This window comes from Rhipicephalus microplus, chromosome 9 (assembly GCF_043290135.1).
Source record: "Rhipicephalus microplus isolate Deutch F79 chromosome 9, USDA_Rmic, whole genome shotgun sequence".
Lineage (NCBI taxonomy): Eukaryota > Metazoa > Arthropoda > Arachnida > Ixodida > Ixodidae > Rhipicephalus > Rhipicephalus microplus.
Window position 1 is genome coordinate 6,734,962 of NC_134708.1, and position 18,971 is coordinate 6,753,932.

Consider the following 18,971-nt stretch of genomic DNA (forward strand, 5'->3'; position numbering starts at 1 on the left):
CAGACAGTTAGACGGACGGCGCAGGTGATATTGTGCTGTGCTGCCATATACTTAATTGCCGTATACGCACCGAGTCGGTTATCGTTGTGCAGATGTTCAGTTTCGTTTTTAGGAAGCGTGACGCGCGCGGACGACAAAAAGGTTAGATCCGCCTAGACAAAAAATCGGTGTGTGAAGGAAAAAATGAGTATGAAACAATTTATATTTGACCTATTCATTGAATAAAACTGCAAAAAGAAGGGAAGTTAAAATGCAGGGTGCATCCGCTTAACGTGAGAAAATGCGGCTAGCAGACAACAAAAAAGCATATCTATGACGTTGTCTGTTGGCTCTGGCTCGGTCTTGGGACCACTACCGGCGTTTGCTGGCGCGCTGAAGGCACGTATACCTTCAATCTGTAGTGAACTATACCTCGGTCGTCCAAGCTTTCGTGGCGAGTTTCGGGGAGCGGATATGTCGGCACTGCCCGGCGATTGCCTTCCCATTCGGGGGATTAGTGACAACCGTGAAACGAGAACACTACACTAGTACAGATTCCGTTCTAAGAATCGGCCCTCCATAAGCTGTTGACGCCGAACGTTCTAGCTGCATCTTCCGAAATCGTGGTTTTGAGCTCGCTCTTGAGCAAGATCGGGCTTTAAACACCCATCTGCTTACAAATGAAATTATATATTTAAAAGCTATAGGCTTACAAGACATGTTCACAACGACAACGTTAAAATATCAATTTTCACGAGCATATACTATCTGCTCAAGTGAAAGCTGTGCTCAAAGGTCGTGTATTTTCTCAATTATTTTTGTAAATCCGCATAATCTGTCTTACGTAAAAACATGAAACGTGTCCTGTTCAAGAACCTTCGAAGTGTTTTGAACGAATCAACACCACTTTAAGAAAAAAAATTCCCGGAAATAAAATGAATTCTACAGCTGATTTCGATGTAGTAACTCGAGAAACCACACCATACTCCGGTCTCGTGAGCGGTTGAGAAAAAGGAAAAAGAAACTCCAGTGACTAGAACATGCCGTACTTCGAGTCGAGAGACAGCATAAAACAACTGTCGACGATGTCGCAAATCAAGGCTGTTTAAATCAAAGCAAAATATTGGAAATGCTCGGTACAGCCAACGCCGTCGCCATGCGAGTCCTTCACAAGAAGGTAAAAAATTCCGCAACAAGGGGCTGTGCTATAGCCGACGTTTTGACTTCGTCAAGGCTACATCTAGTCTAGTTTTAGCCTTGAAAAAGACAAATCAGCTTGTCAAAACTTCGGCTCGAGCACACAACTTGTGTTTACGGAACTCGTCATCGTAAGCTACCATGCTACCCGTCCTGCGATTTTTTTTTTTTTGTCCTTCACTAGAAGTATCGCCAACGATTTCTAATTTAAACAAAGAGGAGCGCTGTAGGAGGGGTCTCAAACACGCGGCCCGCGGATGTTTTTAGTGCGCACCGGCGTTTCCTGAAGCAAAACCTCCACTCTTTACGACTTTATTAGCCACGGTCAACTAACACGGCATCACTTTGCAGATCTTTCAAGAAGTAATGTTTTAAGTAGATTCAACTTTACCATAAAAATGCACGTGTGTGTTTCAGGTCTTTGCAAATTCCAGCATCGGTAAATTCCATCGGCGATTCTCTGACACGGCTGCTAAGCGAAAGAATTTTTCGCGCAGTAATGACGAATCAAAGAGCAAAGCGATTTTTCGCGTGTCATTAAAGTACACTTTCACAATACCGGAAACACCCTTCTTACCACGACACGGCATTTGGTAGGCGACTAAACTCGCGAAAAAAAATACGGGTGGAGACGCCACGTTCAGATTGCCGCACACCGTGAGGTTATAGATTTTGAATGCGTCTAATGGGTCCTACGTAGCATCCATTCTATAAAAATGAAGTACGTTTTCTGGGTCCCAAAGACCTAGCATACGAAGTTCCAGAGAATTTCATCGAGCCAATGTCGCGAAAATGCGAAAAAGTACATTTCGATATGCCTGATGTCATGCGCCGAGATTTTGACGCGAAATTTTTAAAAAAAAACGAACCTTCCGCTTTTATTTTCTGCGCTAACAACAAATTTGTGATTGTGAAGCATATGGCATTAGAGTTCTCAAAGTGCAGTTTGTCAATAACAACCGCGTCATCGTTTATCTTCGGTGTCCCTTTAACTCATAACATGCATTAGTATACACCGGTGGCGATCGAGTAGTGGGGTTTACCCAATTTTCGTGGCGAACACCCATTTCACAATGATGATGACATGACACGCCAACAAGCAAAAACCCTAGTGTGCTTCGCTCTCAAAATTTGGTTCGTTAGCCACCCGAAGTTATTCGGGAGCGTGTGCGGTTACACTGTCGTAATGTTATCAATCTCCACGGACGCAGAATCTAGCGATCTGGCCGGCGATTGCTCTGTCTGATCGATCTTTTCCACGCAGTATGTCTCACCATATACCACGTAAACCTGTCTCGCGCAGAAAACGTTACAGAACAGCAGCCGGTCACTTCGGAATCATCCACACACAACTTCAGCAAACACTATCTCTTCACATATCATCAGTGGTAGTGGCGCTGCTTTCTTTAAGAACAACAACATCACCATTACCACGCAGCAAGCGGTAAAATGCTGCGACATCAGGATGTGAGCAGCAGAGTCCCCGAGTTCGCACCTTCGGTTCATTCGATAGTTTTCGATTTAGCGCAGTTCAATCTATATTAAATGTGTGTTCAAGGAAAGTTTAATGGGGTTCATTTTAAATGTAGTTAAATGAAAGGCCGCGAAGGTACGTACATACAACCAGGACATCGAGCGAGACATTGCGACATCTTCCGTCAGGTATATATACATCCAAATTGAAAACTCTAGAACAAGCTGAAGTTCAACCGAACGAGCGACTCGGTGACTGTCCTGATCTCATCACGACGACACTATATATCTTGCTGATCGCGTTTTCCCGGCAATCGCTAACGCCACGGGCTACGGTACCCGAAAATTCGTCGAGGTTGCAGCAAATTGCTTCTCTAAGTAAGCGACCCTGCAGTCATTATCAAGCTGTTGCGATAGCTATCTGCCCACATGTCCTTCCAGATTTTTTTTCTGGTAATTATGAATGCACGAATGAATGTTTCCATTGTTTTTTCGTCGTTATTTTAACCTATATATTTTTGTATAATTAAACGACGGAAAGTCTAATAGCGTGCTTCGGATCTCTCACCCCACACATCATCTTACACCACGCTGTTTCAGCCGGTTAAGCTGTCCTTGAAAAACTGATCTAAGCCACCACGTAGCAACATTTTGTTACACTATGAAGAAAGCCGGTATTCGTTGGATTAGATACTTAACACAAATGTGATTAGAACATCATTTCTGCCTGACAAGAATGAAGACATAGAATCATAGCGTCGCCGCTTTCTTCTCCAGACCCATTTTCCCGCTGGCTTCCTGTTCTCCTTTCTCGCTCGAATCGTGCCGCGCGATCCTCGACCAACGCTTTTCGCTCGTCTATCCTCGCCATACCTTACACACGGCGGCCGTGCATGAAGACGTGAAAAAAGCCGAGCCGTGTCGACTGCGTGCCGACGTATATATACCCGTTTCCCCGCATAACCGAGAGACGCGAGAAATCTGCTGGGCGTCAAGCGACAACAATAGGTCGGCCTGCCGCTCGGCTCGAAAAACGCCGCTTGACGCCAACGACCTTCCCGCCGTGCGTCCACCTCCCGACTCGTACCGCATTCGTTCGATCATAACGCCCCGTCTCTGCCACTGAGAAGCGGCAGAAAGTGCTCTCGAGAGGCAGAAATCGTAGATGCAAATGTGTCTGGCCCATCCACCGAGATCTTCGGAACTAAGGTGCGAGGCACTAAGTCTAGAAGTGCCTAAAGACCAGCACTTGTTACGTCTACACGTTTCATTATACAATAAGGGTGTGCGAATAGTGATGATACCGAATCGAATACGACTCGAATACTATTTGAATAGTTTTCGAATAGTCAGGATACTATTTTCAAAGCTGGCCTAGACCGGAAAGATGACAATTTTCCAAGCAACCCAGAAATTCCACAACACGTCATTTGAAACGAATAATCTTAAACTTTAACAGATAAACATTACAGTAACATTTAACCAACAAAAAAGTATTAAGATTATTTAAGCTGAGCAGCACATTGAGCCTTCGAAACATTTTGTAACTCGACGCAGAAATATAGCAGTGACTACAGCACTCAAGGTGGTACTTCGTCAATAGTTTTTAAATAAAACTGATTTTTATATAATAATCAATTTTCATGATGTAACATTATCATGAATTCATGGAAAAGATAGTAAAATGATGCCACCGTTGCTTCAGCAGCCCTGAATTTTTAGGCAAAATACCTTCGTCGTGTGATCAATATGGCATCGACAGCGCCGTAAGCACATTGGCTGCAAGCATCACGGTAATGTCATGATGAAAACAAGAAAAGTGACCCCTCGCTGTTGCCTTACTCATTTATTCAAGCGAATTCCATCGTTGCTGATTATTCGAAAGGTATTCGGTGTCTCAAATATCCACTATTCTGTACGAGTACCGAATCAAGTAGAATGCAATTCGATTCGTTATTCGAAATTCCCCAATATCTGCGCACCTCTGCTACACAGGATTTTCATCAGGGTGATAACCAAAGATTTGTTGTTTTCTCATCATTGTCATGTTTTCACATGACGCTGATGATGAAGTCCCGCAGCAGATACGGCGTTTAACAAAATAAACACAAAGTAGCCGCGATGTCCTTAAGTCCACCGTGGCACCCACACGTATACGAACGGCAGACTGGATACAAAACCATTCGTGAATTTAAATTAAATCATGATTCCCTGGGCTATACGTATACGACGTGATTATGAGGCGTATGATTAACAAATAACGGCATTGTCAAAGCACTCAGTCGGGCTAGGCGGTTCTGCATGACTACGACGGAGGTGAGCTTCGAAGATGGGAGTGATAAGACAAGCGCAGTGCGTCTGCGTTTCATCTCTGTATTTACGTCTTCGAAGTGCGCATCATAATGCCGTAATGGGGTCATTGACCTGAGTGGTCCACACCTCAGATCACCAGAGATAATCAGAGCTCCGGGTGGGCAACATGGCCAATAACTTGACGCCGGCAAGCGTCACACACGAAGATTTTCCTTCTTAAATTCATTGATTGCGATGACGCTAATGTAGATACGATTGATTGATGGATTTATATGTCGGGTTTTAAGTCCCGAAACCATATATGATTATGAGAGACGCCGTAGTTGAGGGCTCCGGAAATTTCGACCACCTGGGGTTCTTTGACGTGCACCCAAATCTGAGCACACGGGCCTACAACATTTTCGCCTCCATCGGAAATGCGGATGGATCGAACCCGTGATCTTCCTGCCAGCAGCCGAGCCCCGTTGCCACACGATCCACCGCGGTGGACGAAAGCGCCACGCTCAAAGATAGGCACTTTTTTTTCATAAAGTCATTCATTAGGATTGCGGTAATGTAGCTACCGCTGGTCCATCTTTTCAACGTGTGCGCGCCTGTTTCAGTTTGATCATTTTAAGACGTTATTCTTTCGCCACTAAGTGTACATAATGATCATTATTGTGAACACACAAAGGCTCCCAATTGTTTCAACGTGGTTTCAACACAAGAACTCTGCTGCACGGAAAATCTCCTTGTTTCCTAACTACATGGTAGCTCCATGTAGTTATCCGGTAATGCCTTCCGCATGTTTTCCTATTCCGTTGAGCGCAGCAGCGAGTGTTTCAGAGACAGCGAACGACCAGGCGGAGCCGCCCATTTCGACCATTCACTATCGTCGTTCTTGATTTTTTTCACTTCGGCGCGCCGCAAACGAAACCAGCTCAGCGGGACATCGCCGCTTTACGGATGCACGAGGCACCGCAGCTTAACCTGCCAAGTCACGCACGTTTCCGATTGCTGCATTGTAAGCGCTCAGGAAGAAGGTCGATCTATTTTGCTACGATACGATCGGGAGAATTGCTCCTGGTCTCGAGAGCACGAAAGTTTTCGGCTTACCACGAGAAAGTAAACTTCACCGTTCACGTGGTTACCTTCGTGCTTCCAATATGCGTGTGTGCGCGCATGCTTATACGTGCCTGCGTTTATACCGCGTGTGTTTATTCTGTTAATGCACTTATCTGTGCTAGTTGGTGCACTTGTGATACTCGTGGATTTTGCGTACATTACGTAGTGAAGGGCTCTGGAAATTCCGGCCCCCTTAGATATGTTTGCGTGTACCTAAATCCAAGTGCATCGACTTCCAGCATTCCTATGCCCTTGATATGATCCTATTATCAATAGATCCTATTAGCAATAGCAATATAATCCAATTACAATATCAATATATCAAAGCAAAAGCAATATAATTAGCAATATAATCCTATTAGCAATAAATACGGTTTAACGTTAGACAACCAGGCATGACATAGTGAGGAGCTCAGGAAATTTCGTGCGCCTAAATTTAAGTACACGGCCCTCGAGCGTTTCACCCCAACTGAAAATGCAGCCTCCGGGATTCGATCCCGCCACCTTCCGTTCAGCAGTCAAGCACCACCACAGTGTTCGCTAAACTGATGGATGCCTGTTTAGTTATTCGCGAGCGAGTGAGTATCCGCGCGTTTTGACGCATATCTATTCCGTATTTAGGTTCGTGCATGTGTATACGTGTGCGCGTATGTGTGCACCTGCCAAATTAAAAAATCCAAGGGCCGGCTTATACCCTTCCCCCTCCCGGCTGTGCCAACTACGTGAACTTGACGCGCGAAGAAAATGTTGACGTACGTCCGGATCCTCCTCAGACGATACTACCTACACATGCAGATCATCGTCCAACCACTGAGCGACGTGTCTATAGTATCTATAACCCTGCAACCTTGTACGCTTTACGGAGAACATAACGGTACGCAACAATCTTCTCTGGACGAAGCGAAAAGAAAACAAGAAGCTAAGAGTATGCTGCAGAGAAGAAAGCAGAGAAGAGGCAAAGAAGCGCATATTGTGCGTACGGCGGCAGCAGCCCCGACGTCGCGCTAAAAGGCGTGCACGGCGGTAAAGCGGGACGCGCCGCGAATGGGGTCACCGCTCGCCGCACTCGCCCCGCCATGCATCGCCAGCGGCCGCCACGGCCGAAGCGTCGAGGCGCGGAGACCGCCGTGCCACCGTCACCACAACTGCCAACACCAGTGGTGACTCCCCTCACCACCTCGACCGCGTCACTGACTCGCTTACCAGTCGGCGGCCTGAGACAGTCGCCAGGTTTGGTCTCCCGGAGTGTTCAAGGTCCTCAGCCCAGAACAGTGACGCGGCTACAGTACGATGCACCAAAGGAGCGTCTGAAGCGCAGCGCAGCGTAAATGGAAGATACACTCAAGAGCACCAAACGACGCAGCTAGCCAGGTCCACTAAACATCCTGGACTCCGAGCTTCATCAGCAGGGCCCGCACCTATCGAGGACAACCCTACGGTAGCATCTGGACCAGACGAGCGTTAGTGGTGGAACGCTGTACAAGAGACCTCGTGAGAACTGCAACAGATGTCTCCTTGGATGAGAAGCCCCTTGCTCAGATTGTCCAAGTAAGTCATTTGGACGCCTTGTTCATTCGAGAACGAAGTAGTTTCTCAGCAACACAAGACATCGGCGGCGTAAGTGCGAAGGAACTCGCTGCCAGAAAGGAGTTACTCGTCTGTGACTGACTGCCTGTCCATACAGCCAAGCCATACTCGCCAGTTTCCCGGAAGTTCTAACCACGCAAGTTCTTTGTGTTGCGCTGTGACCAGTGTCCTTGGTATTAACAAGAGTGAAACTCCTACATAGAAAAAAAAAGCTTCTCTTATGAACCTCTGGGTCCAAGATTATGGATGCGTGGCTGACAGGGCAGTACCGAGAAAAATCAGAAGATCACCGATCATACAACGAACGTAGCTGACAGCCAGTAACACAAAGCGACGTGATCAATATTTAAGCTTTGGTGTGCGTAAAGAAGGCATATTTCATTTCGAAGGAAGCTACGCATACGTGAAACGTCAGTGATCTGTTGAGGCAGTACTTGATCTGGGACTCGGTTTACGACCACAAAAGTTGCGATACGTCAGCTTAGTGTGCGCTTGCGGATGCAGAGCACTCCTTTAAGCAGAAACTTTTTCAAGAGTGTCTTGCCGGAAGCGGGAGTGTTTGTGAAAAGGTCCGTAGAAAAATGTTAAATGTGCGTCGCAGCATAGCCAAGATCTTGCCCACCTTGATGATATTCCATTTCTCTGGAAGAACTGAAAGACATTCAAAAATTGAAGTGTCTCGTGCAATTGAGAACATCGCCTAGAAGTTCCTCAGTACGAATTGGCCATAGACGTGATTCCTCAAAACAAGTGAAAATATGGACAAGATGCATCAGCTGGTAGTTGTTGCACGGTTAAGTGTGCGATAAAGCGCTCTTTTTCATGTGTGCAACGAGCAAGTCGAAACCATCAAGAAGTCTGAATAACGATTCGAGAAAAGCGTTCTGTCTTCACGGTTTGAAATGGGAGGCGAACTTTCATGCTTCGCTTGCGAGACGCCCGATAGCTTCCAGCGGTGACCTCGCAAGTTTATCAGTGCCGTTCACACTTCTACGCACGTTATAAACTGGACATGTATTCTACGTCATATGCCAGCGAAAGATGACACATGAATGAACTTACGGACAAAAATACAACGAATTCGTAAGCTTCCTTTTCATAAGCTGGATCATCCAGCGCATAAAAAAAAGGAGCGCGAAGTGTGGCAAGGACGTGAACAGCCAGATGTTAGGTCAATCATCAAGTCATCTAAAAGTCATCGTTCATGCGTTGCAAAGGAACGCACTGCATGGCAACTTATGAACACGTCCACGGGGACAGCGGTCCAGCTGCCAAGGAATCGGCGATTACTACACAAGGCAGTAGGTTTCGTTGTGCAATGTTTTAGAAACCAGATTCAGTAACGACATTTTCCCGCGAAGGATTGTGACTGCAGCGACGATGATGTCTGCTACTGGTTGAATGCTCGGCTTGAGTGCTACACACACGACTCATGGCTAGCGGAGTTCAGCTACTGGTGTACCGGAAGACGGCCGGCCCGTTCAGCGATGGACATGTAAGTTAAGCAGTTTTTTTTTTTTTTTTACAGCGAACGCTGTTATGGGATCTTTTCGGGTCACGCGCAGTTGCATGTTGTCCGCCACCGCCGGTGTCTGTAACCACATCGCGCGACGTTAGAAAAGAAACCTAGCGCCAATGGCACAGTGGGGCTCGAACTCGGGTTTGCTGGGTGCCAGCCCAGTATCCTACCACTAAGCTACACCGGTGTCTGTGACTTTGTCAAACTTGCCATAGGCAGGCTTGATGTCGGGAAAGCAATCGCGTTATTACGACTTATAAAGCGTTCTACAACAGTGAAAGAGCAACCAGTCGTCACAAAATGCAAATAGCGTAACGAGTGGGCAGCCTAACGTTCCGACCTATTACAAAAGTTTGTTTTTGTTTCCCCATTAACTGTGGCACATACCACTTAAGCCATTATTTCTCATCGTCGTCAGCCACTGCATGGACAAAATGGCACAAAATTCCTTGCAAGTGTTTAGCGAATACCACCCTTCTCAGAAGAATGACAAAAAAATGACAAAAGTTGCATAGCGAGTGCGAGCCTACTACCTACAAGTTTATTATTAATTTGCCCTAGTGGTTACCAAGCTAGTGGGCTTGCAGCAGTTACCCAATGAGTGTTCTGAAAAGGCTTTAAAAGGTCGCTCTTCTTGCTTTCGCTGTGACTGTGCTGCGCGTATACCGCGCAGGCCTGGCATTTTTTTTTTCATCAACGGTAACTTACGACAAGCAAGAAATGTATGTTGCAAACGAGGCTTAAACACTTGCGGTATAATACGTTATTCAGGAGAGCATTTCTAATTAATTTCGGCAATGAAGTGAAACAAACTGGCATGACGGCAGTCACCACAGTCTGGAGTCGAGCCCGCAACCTCATGCTCAGTGAGCAGACTATATACCACCGTACAAGCGCAACCTCGATGGCACGCTTCGCGCACCTCGATGTGTTGTACACTAACGGTGGATTTCGTTGATTCATATGTAGGGTTTGACGTCCCAAACCAACCACATGATTATGAGAGACGCCGTAGTGGAGGGCTCCCGAAATTTCGACCACCTATAGGGTTCTTTAACGTGCACCCAAATCTGAGCGCATGGGCCTACAGCACTTTTGCCTTCATCGAAAATGCAGCTGCGAACGAGATTCAATGCAGCGACCTGTGGGTGAGCAGCCAAGCACCTTAGCCACTGTAGACCACTAGACGGGGCGTTTTGTACACTCACAATTAATCTGTTACGTTGCATGTATTTCACCGCAGTTGTACTTCTACTGAGTGTTGCTTATACCGCTACGTTTGAAGAAACTGTCATAATTATCGTAATCTATGTTTCGACGAACGCTCGTCTGGTGAAGATAGTACATTCCCGGGGGTGATAAATAATGCTCCGTCTGCGCAAGTGACGTGGCCGCAGCTGTGGAGGCGATCCCGCGCGCAACGTGGGACCTCCCCGCCGGGTTGGCTCGCGATGGCAGACGCTTCACCGGAAGTTTCTCCGGCGGCACATTGGCTTCGGCATGTGTGATCGCCTGTGGTTCAAGAACAACCATAGAGTTTCCCAAAATTAACTAGAGGGCACTCTGGCGCTGCGATCGTTCAGCGACCATGGGAATGATGGGTAGTACACACATTTGCCTAGCCTTCGTACTTGCGGGTGGCGAATCGTACTTGCGGCTTCGTTTACTGCTGGTTACGGTTTTGTTTTGAAAGAAAGAACAAACCCTTTTGAACTTAATGACTTGATTCAAAATGGTAAGCCTAAGTAAATAAGGTTGTGAAGCGCAAGCGGTGAACATTTGCTAGTTTATGTTTTCGTGAAAAAACAGCTTCAAGCCACACGAACACACACGGAGCCAAAAACAGGCCAGAAGTACGAAAATTAGACAAAGGTGTGTAGTACCCATCATTCCCATGCTCGCTGAAGCGCAGTGTGTTGCAGCTCCCATAGACACCAGCGCCAGAGTTCCCTCTAGCGTATATTGAGAAACTCTATGAGAACAACCACTCCGATTAAGGTATTGCGAAATGCATTTAGCCGCTCATTACATTCCTCCATGACCGTGATAATGCGAGACACAGTGTGGGGCATGTGAAATGAACACTGTTGTAAACCAGAGCGAAAGGTGTGTGTAATCTCATTAAGAAGTACGCGTACATTGAACCAATAATTGTAAAACGCTTCGTTGCCACGTCGGGTCAAACCCACTGCTAAAAGCGGGGCTGCACATTTCAGCTTTCGCTGGTTAACCATTTGTACGGAGTGCTTGGGCGGTGATTTTCCGTTAACGTTGCTCGCGTTCAAACGTGGCAGACACGAAACGAAACCAAAATGTCGAGCTTCGCTAGCACGGCAGGTGACAGATTATTCGCGGTATACCGTCCAAAGAGTGATACTGTGAGACTAACTGTGCACGTGTTCTGCTGGCCCCTTTAGCCCCACCTGACGAATACACTGCAGCGACGCCGCGAACGGAGCCACACGCGCAGTGTTCCGGAATGAGCCCGCCCCTCGGGCGGGGTGCGCTCTTTCGATCGGGAGGGCCTTCTTCTCCTTGCTCCAAATACGCCGGCGGTCGAAAAATATTTTCGCCCCGGGTGTGACATGGTGCGTACAGCACATCACGCGCGGCGTAAACGATACAGGGTGCCCGGTTCGCACTCAAAACCAGAGCTCGTGGGCGCGCGCTCTCGACCGTGACCATGCAGATGCCGCCACACCTCCGCTCCGCAAATAGCTCACGCCGCCGCTGTCATTTGAATGAACAGCAAAACGCGCCTCAAAGTGGCTCTCTGTACGCTCAGCTATCACTCTGCTGCGATTGTGCTGTGCAGTCATGCGTTGTGTACTCTTAGCAAAACTTCTTGCCGGGCTATGTACTTCGCTGCTGTAAATGAGTTTCAGGGCAAGATAAAATCTTGATGCGATGAGAAACCTTCTAAACACGAGGTGTCGGAGGAGGCAACGATCCGACAGGCGGGATTGTCTGTTTCAATGTAGGCAGCTATAGGATGTAAAGTAGGCAGTTGCAGCCTGGAAACGCTTGTCGAAACGCTCGCTCGAGCAACAGCCCGAGTTCGCTGTGCCAGTCTGTTTGGCCGATTTACTCAGGCTTGCACTGAGGGAAAACTTTCAGTGCGAAAAATGCTCGGCTATTTCGGTGAGTGAAACGATAATATTGCAGAACAGTGCTTGCCTGGGTTCGTCCGATGCACGTAGAGGAGAATTTCTAGCCGCAACAGCACCGACCAGCAGGGCCACCGTTGGTGGCTGCTTTATGCCCAATTGATTTTTTTGTACTAACCCTTGTAGCGACGTGATCTTTTTTCGCTAGCCCCACGGCTACTATCTGACTGCGTTGAAGTTTCGTTCTGGTGCATTTACGAAGCCTATTTCTTACTATCTGCGATTATATAGGTCATTAACACGCTTTCCTGCCGTGTCAGCCTATGCGCGCGCATCGAGGCACACTGACGTGGCGCGCCTGCAAAATGACGATGTTGCATGCACTGTTGGCAAACGCGAACGGGTTGCACGCTCCAGTTTCTCACGCTGATACGCGGTACACGTTCTCGTGTTACCTTGACAAAAAAAAACTGATTCCCCAAAACGCGCGCTCGATAGGCGTCATAACACGGCTTCCAAAGCAGTGCCGCGCACGCGCAGAGCTCTCGAATTTCATCTGCGGTGCGGCACATGTAACTAGTTGGTCAGATTGAATAACTCTGACTATTTGGTGACTGTAGCAGTAATCTGGGCTGAGTGAGGACCGCATGCGTGCACGTGCCCTTGCCCAATACGGCGACAAACTGTCTTCGCCGGCAGCACTCCTTCGCCCTGAATCGTCGTACGCCGAAAGCAGCGTCGAATCGAACGCCAAACGGCACGATATGTCTAGGCTTAACGCACAACTCGGCAGTGCGATTTATCGATTGATTTGTGGGGTTCAACGTCCCAAAACCACGATATGATTATGAGAGACGCCATAGTGGAGGGCTCCGGAAATTTGGACCACGTGGGGTTCTTTAACGTGCACCCAAATCTGAGCACACGGGCCTACAACATTTCCGCCTCCATCGGAAATGCAGCCGCCGCAGCCGGGATTCGATCCCGCGACTTGCGGGTCAGCAGCCGAGTACCTTAGCCACTAGACCACCACGGCGGGGCGCGGCAGTGCGAGCGCCGCATCCATACACGAGCTTGGATTCCATATTGTCACGCAATCAGGACAAACGGGAATATGTCGGAACCGACCGAACTATTGAGTATGCGGCACCTCTAGAAAAAACCGCCAAAAACCCCGTGGTGATTGTAACGGACATTTTTACGATATATAAATTTAGAAGGGAAAATAGTAAACATAAGCTGACGTGTGAAATATGAGAAGACAGGGTCAGTGGCCGGAGCGGGCAATCATGCATCAGTGCACCGTTAGCAGTGATAACAAAAAAAAAAAAGAGAAACGTTCGCAATAGAATCCGAGATGCACGATAACTGAGAATTGGATGTCGACTGATAACCAATAGTTGTTGGGGCTTTATGTCCCTGCCTAGTGATATAATTATGAGGGACGCCATAGTGAAAGGTGTGCCCATTTCGCTAGAATGAACGGACATCGTTCAACGCTGTGTGAGCAGAGCCCAAAGAAGTCGCCTGCGGACCCGTTATCACAAATTAGGCAATACTACGCGTTCATGACAGGTGATTTTGCGAATCCAGTTCACAGAGCTCTAAAAGCGAACAGTATTTATGAATAAGTGTAGTGATACGCCAGAAACAAGCAGTGACATCCGTTCATGCGAGCAGTGGGCCTTAATGTCAAAATATATAACACTCTCTGTGCTCCAAAACACGTTCGCTTACATGGCAAAGTTAACGCAATCCATATTGAGAGGTAATTTGCATTTTCTAGCGCTTTTTCTGTCACTACATACTCCATGAGCATCGTTTGCAGCTTTCCAAAGAGCTCCAGCTCAGCATCGGAATCCTCGAGTGAAATGAGGCCATTTTTTTTCATCTCTAGTAAATTTAGTTTGGCTTAGTTTTGCAACACATTGTAATCACTCTGGGCCGAGTTCCGCGACAAGCGACAAAATCCAGGGGGCTACCTGCAGTTTGAATTAACCGCTGCGGATACCGACCCGTTTGAACTATAGGGAGCTTTCCTACACACGGCAGTGCCGGGCCTAAGGCGTTAGTTCGAATCAGCTAAGTTCGAATTAGTAGAATTGAAAACTGGGCAAGTTGGTAACGAATTATAACTGTTATATTCAAAACAGCGCAAAAGAACAAGGACTAAGAAAAAAAGTGGACCTAACACGAGCGTTAACATTCAACTGATTTTTTTTATTGAACGAACATCATAATATAGCTTTACTGCGCCTGCTCTTACATGTGCAGTAGTAATATACTATCAAAAATAAAAGGTGCATTGGTGAATGATCCATTAAGCACACGAATGTAATTATGCCATGTGTCATTGGTACATCTCGTACCCTTCAGGTGTGGAGTGACAAAGGTAAGGAAGGGAGGTTAACCAGGTGGCACCCGGTGTGCTCACCTACATGCGGGAGAGGAGGAAAAGAATAGGTAAAGGAATAAGGAAAGCGAGAACAGGTGATACGCGCACACATACATAGGTCAGTAGGGGCGATGCGTGAACTCACGACTCGGAGAAGTAATGTCCTGAGAAGTAACGTTTGCTCGACGCACTTGGCAATACATTTCCAGGATTGCTAGTGCACCACAGATTTTTTTCTCTGGCAACGATTCCTTTCCCCTTCTACTATCAGTTGACAAGTGGAGTTCTTCAGGTTACAGAATAAATATGGTAGCACATAACTGCTTCAGTCAGCCTTGAATCGCCCTCCAGGATAAGAAAATTTCCTTTTTGGCTCACCGTAATCATTAACAGCCTAGTGTTGATTAGTTGTCCTGTGTCTAGCCAAGAGTACCATCATGAGTTTTCTTGCCTTATAAGAACATGCGCAGTAACAGTATGCTATGATATTCCATCAATAAGAAAATTTCAGTTGAAAGTCGGCTCTCGTGTTGTGTCCACTTCTTTTTTTGTTCTCCTGTGCCGTTTTGCCTCTGCTGCAGCTATGGAAGTTCGAATTAACCGAGTTTGAAATAACAAGCGAGAGAGGAGGTTTATTTACGGAAAGGTAGAGAGGTCAGCCTGAGTGATAGCATGCTCTAGCCTGCTGCTACACACCGGGGAAGTGGAAGCGAGAGTAAAAAGACTAATGAATGACGATGGTGAGATAGAGAGGTGAGTAGCTACAACCTTTTCAAACTGTGAAAAGCGTTACGCAAGTGAACGTCAAACACTGCTTTCTTCTGCTGGACAATTGCGCAGTAGGTCATTAACTGATTCAACCGTGTTCAACTACGGCATTTCTGGGTCTTCCCAGAAATCCACAACCTAACATTTCAGAAGCTACGTTAGCTCACGGTTGTTCTCAAATTCACATTGTTCTCGTTTTACCTCGTATACTGTTCTCGTTTTAACACAAATTTTGCTGTAACCCTCCCTCAAGCTTCAATCACAAACTTTTATCTCTCTTTCGAAGTTCATGGCTGCATTGTCGCTGGGCTAGTACGTACATAATGTCATGAAAACCTATAGACGCCTAAGTAACACAAGCGAAACAAAAAAAACACTCTAAACGCGCGCCTTTTTTTTTCTTTTTCGCAATGCCTTCTTATCTATACGAGCTTAGCCCTAGTGCGTCAAAGGTCGAATATACATCGTCTACAGGAAACTCCCAGTGCTAGCCAAATGAATGATATTTGCATGTCACATTGAGATTGAAAGCGTGCACGGTTGAACGCGGCAAAGGAAGCATTCCTTCACGCACCGCACGGGCAGCGAGCGCTCAACCGCTCAGTGTCATGCGGTACGAAACGGGCTCCCATCAGCGTGCGATGTGCTTTGTGCCCGCATCTCTTTGCTCTGTCGGGCACGGTGTCACGTAACCCTCAGTAACACAAGCCGGCGTTTATGCATGTCATTATATGTGACCCGAAACGTCTGAATGCATGAACACAGTCGGCAATTTCGCGCCAGACAGATCTGCCCTCTTTCCCAGCTTCTTTCTCACAAACCACTTAGCAGATACTTTCTCTCAAGAGGACGCCAAAATGATTGATTGATTGATTGATTGATTGATTGATTGATTGATTGATTGATTGTCCATACATTTGCTAAAGCATGGCACTCGTTGGTGATCACTGGCGTTCCCTTCATAAAAACCCGCATTCATAGATAAAGCTTTATGTATTGAATTCTCTGTTGTCACTAGAACAAGTTGCTCCACCCACCAACAAAAAAAAATAAAAATAAGGAAAAGAGCCTCCAGTAATACAAGCCCACTTTCCTTTACAACAAAGCATTGAACAAAGAACTAACGCTCTTCATATGCCGAAAACTTGGGTCAGTGTCGAAATCAGTGCAATCTAACATAGGACTCACAACACGTACTTTCTCGCACTAAGCAGAGAAAAAAATGCGAGAACATGAAACGGCACGCACACAGGTTAAACGGGTGAGCTTTGCCAAAAACAAGGCATACTTCCCCAGCAAGCATTTGTAAAATATTTTGTCTTTTTTTTTTTAATAAGACTGCGTACCTTTAGGCGTGAAAACTTCGTCTCACGCCCGATATGGGGCCCGTCGTGGTGAGGGACTCTGTACTATTTTCAACCCCCCAGGAACCGTTAGAGAGTAGTCCTCGTCTGTCTCTTCCTATGTGTTTTTGTTTAGTTGCACCCTCGCGATGGTTTCTATGTCAAAGCACCAACTCGCCCAACGGTCAACTCGTTTGATGTATCCAAACCTCCGTGCAAGTGGTCGGGAGCTTTTACATCTCGCCCTCACTGAAATGCACCAGCCGAGGTCGGTACTCGGACCCATGCCCTCGAGCTACATAGCTGCGCAGCGCTGTAGTCCCTAAACTATCACAGTGGGCTTTCCGGAATAGTTACGAAGTATGAAAACATTATTTCGATAAATGAAAGTGGAAAAAAAGGCATGCGTGTGCTGCTGCCAAAAACTGAGTATACGTTCGATCACCAAATACGCGTGCCCATTAATGAAACAAGATGGTAAAGGAGGGAAACATTCTGTTGACGTTTGTATGCACGGTATAAAACAGGAATTTCTCGCGTTTCAGCCTGAGCAACAACCAAGTAAGGTGGTACCTGCACCCCGCTACTTCGACGGTTCACCAGGCTCATCACGCCTGCTCCTCCAAGAAAAACATTATGTTATACACTTGATGTTGAACCTTGAAATGTCTGTCGATTAACTACAGGTTCAGTGAGGACGGCTTGTGCACCGTCTGTGAGGTCCGGTGTTTGCGTGAAAACGGCAGTGTTCGCCGTTACTACGGGTCCCATCGTTAGAACGCACTGTGATTGTATTACTGGGAGGGAGCTTTCATATATATATATATATATATATATATATATATATATATATATATACAAGTAGAGCATACTATAGGCGTGTCTAGTACACTCTAATACAAGTGTCTCCAGTTAAAATCGCCAAAGTGTCAAGTGACGATGTAATAATGAATATGCACTTTCCTAATACGCTACATTCTATTTCATAACGTAACATGAATTTATCCTACTGTGCATAAAAGGGCTACCGATGTAGCTGTCACTATTGTGATTATCAAATTACTCGTGCTTCAAAGAAAAATGGTTCGCGCAGATCCGTGGGAGTGCATCTTCGCGCATTAACAGAAGTATTGAGCGGTAACGCGGATATGAGCACGACTCGTGTGCTGCCGTGGTACACTAAAGAGATCAGAGAGTGTTAGTTCCGCCAGAGCAGGCGCTGGTTCGGTATACCCTGAGCGAGCCGCGTGCGTCACACTCCTCTCTTTCAATAAAGGCTCCTCCTCCGCCAACATTTCGCATGCCGTTATCCAAGCATCTCTTTTCAGCACGTAGCCTCGCGGACGAGAGCCTGTCAAAGTTCGCCCTAATTTCTCGGTTTCGCTCCGACAAAAACCAGCGATAACTCAAAAGGAGGACGATGAAGGCACAACCGAATGCACAGTCACCGGTAATTTTCGTAGGTTTTATTCGCGCCTTAACATGAACAAGCGCAGCTCTTCACGCTTGTATCTCGGTATGATAATTCACGCAGTGTGTTGGCATATTAACCCTAACTACGAAAGCAAAGCCACTCAACCACGGCTAACGAATGTATGACTGGCGGCTGATGTTTTCCAACTAAAACAAAAACGCCTGTAGAGGGCGCTACCTGTGCCATTACTGCTCGTGCGCAGTAGTTTTCCCGCAAATGGTCAAATTTCTCCATGACAGTGATCACGTGAAACACAATGATAGAGGTAGAAGAGGAGAACGATGATCGCGGATGCACTCGTGGCACGCTCTTTCTTTCGCCCCAAGAGCTGTATAAGACGCTCGCTCCCGGCATTCTCTCTCATGGTCGTGGAGTGCACTTCGTTACAACAGAAAGAAAGAAAGAAAGAAAGAAAGAAAGAAAGAAAGAAAGAAAGAAAGAAAGAAAGAAAGAAAGAAAGAAAGAAAGAAAGAAAGAAAGAAAGAAAGAAAGAAAGAAAGAAAGAAAGAAAGAAAGAAAGAAAGAAGTTACGGGAATTAAAGATATCCCCCAGCTTCGCCCAATCGTCATCATTCAGTTCGTGGATACACCGCGATTTTTAAACCCTTGTACCACGCTTGTAATACATAGATCAACGAAATTGCTTACCCAACATAATGGCTGTATAGGATTCTTTTTTTTTTTTTTTTGCAAAATAGTTCCAAACACCAGC

At 46.5% G+C, this 18,971-nt stretch overlaps 1 protein-coding gene across 1 annotated transcript in view; it reads left to right on the forward strand.

Annotated features, from left to right (window-relative positions):
* The first annotated feature begins 7,215 nt into the window (after window positions 1-7,215).
* The window catches only part of snu (ABC-type transporter snustorr), a 56,137-nt gene continuing 44,381 nt past the window's right edge, over window positions 7,216-18,971 (forward strand). The window contains exon 1 of the mRNA XM_075873027.1: window positions 7,216-9,148. Within this exon, the coding sequence (XP_075729142.1) occupies window positions 9,086-9,148 (63 nt within the window). The 5' untranslated portion in view covers window positions 7,216-9,085. The remainder of the gene's footprint in view (window positions 9,149-18,971) is intronic.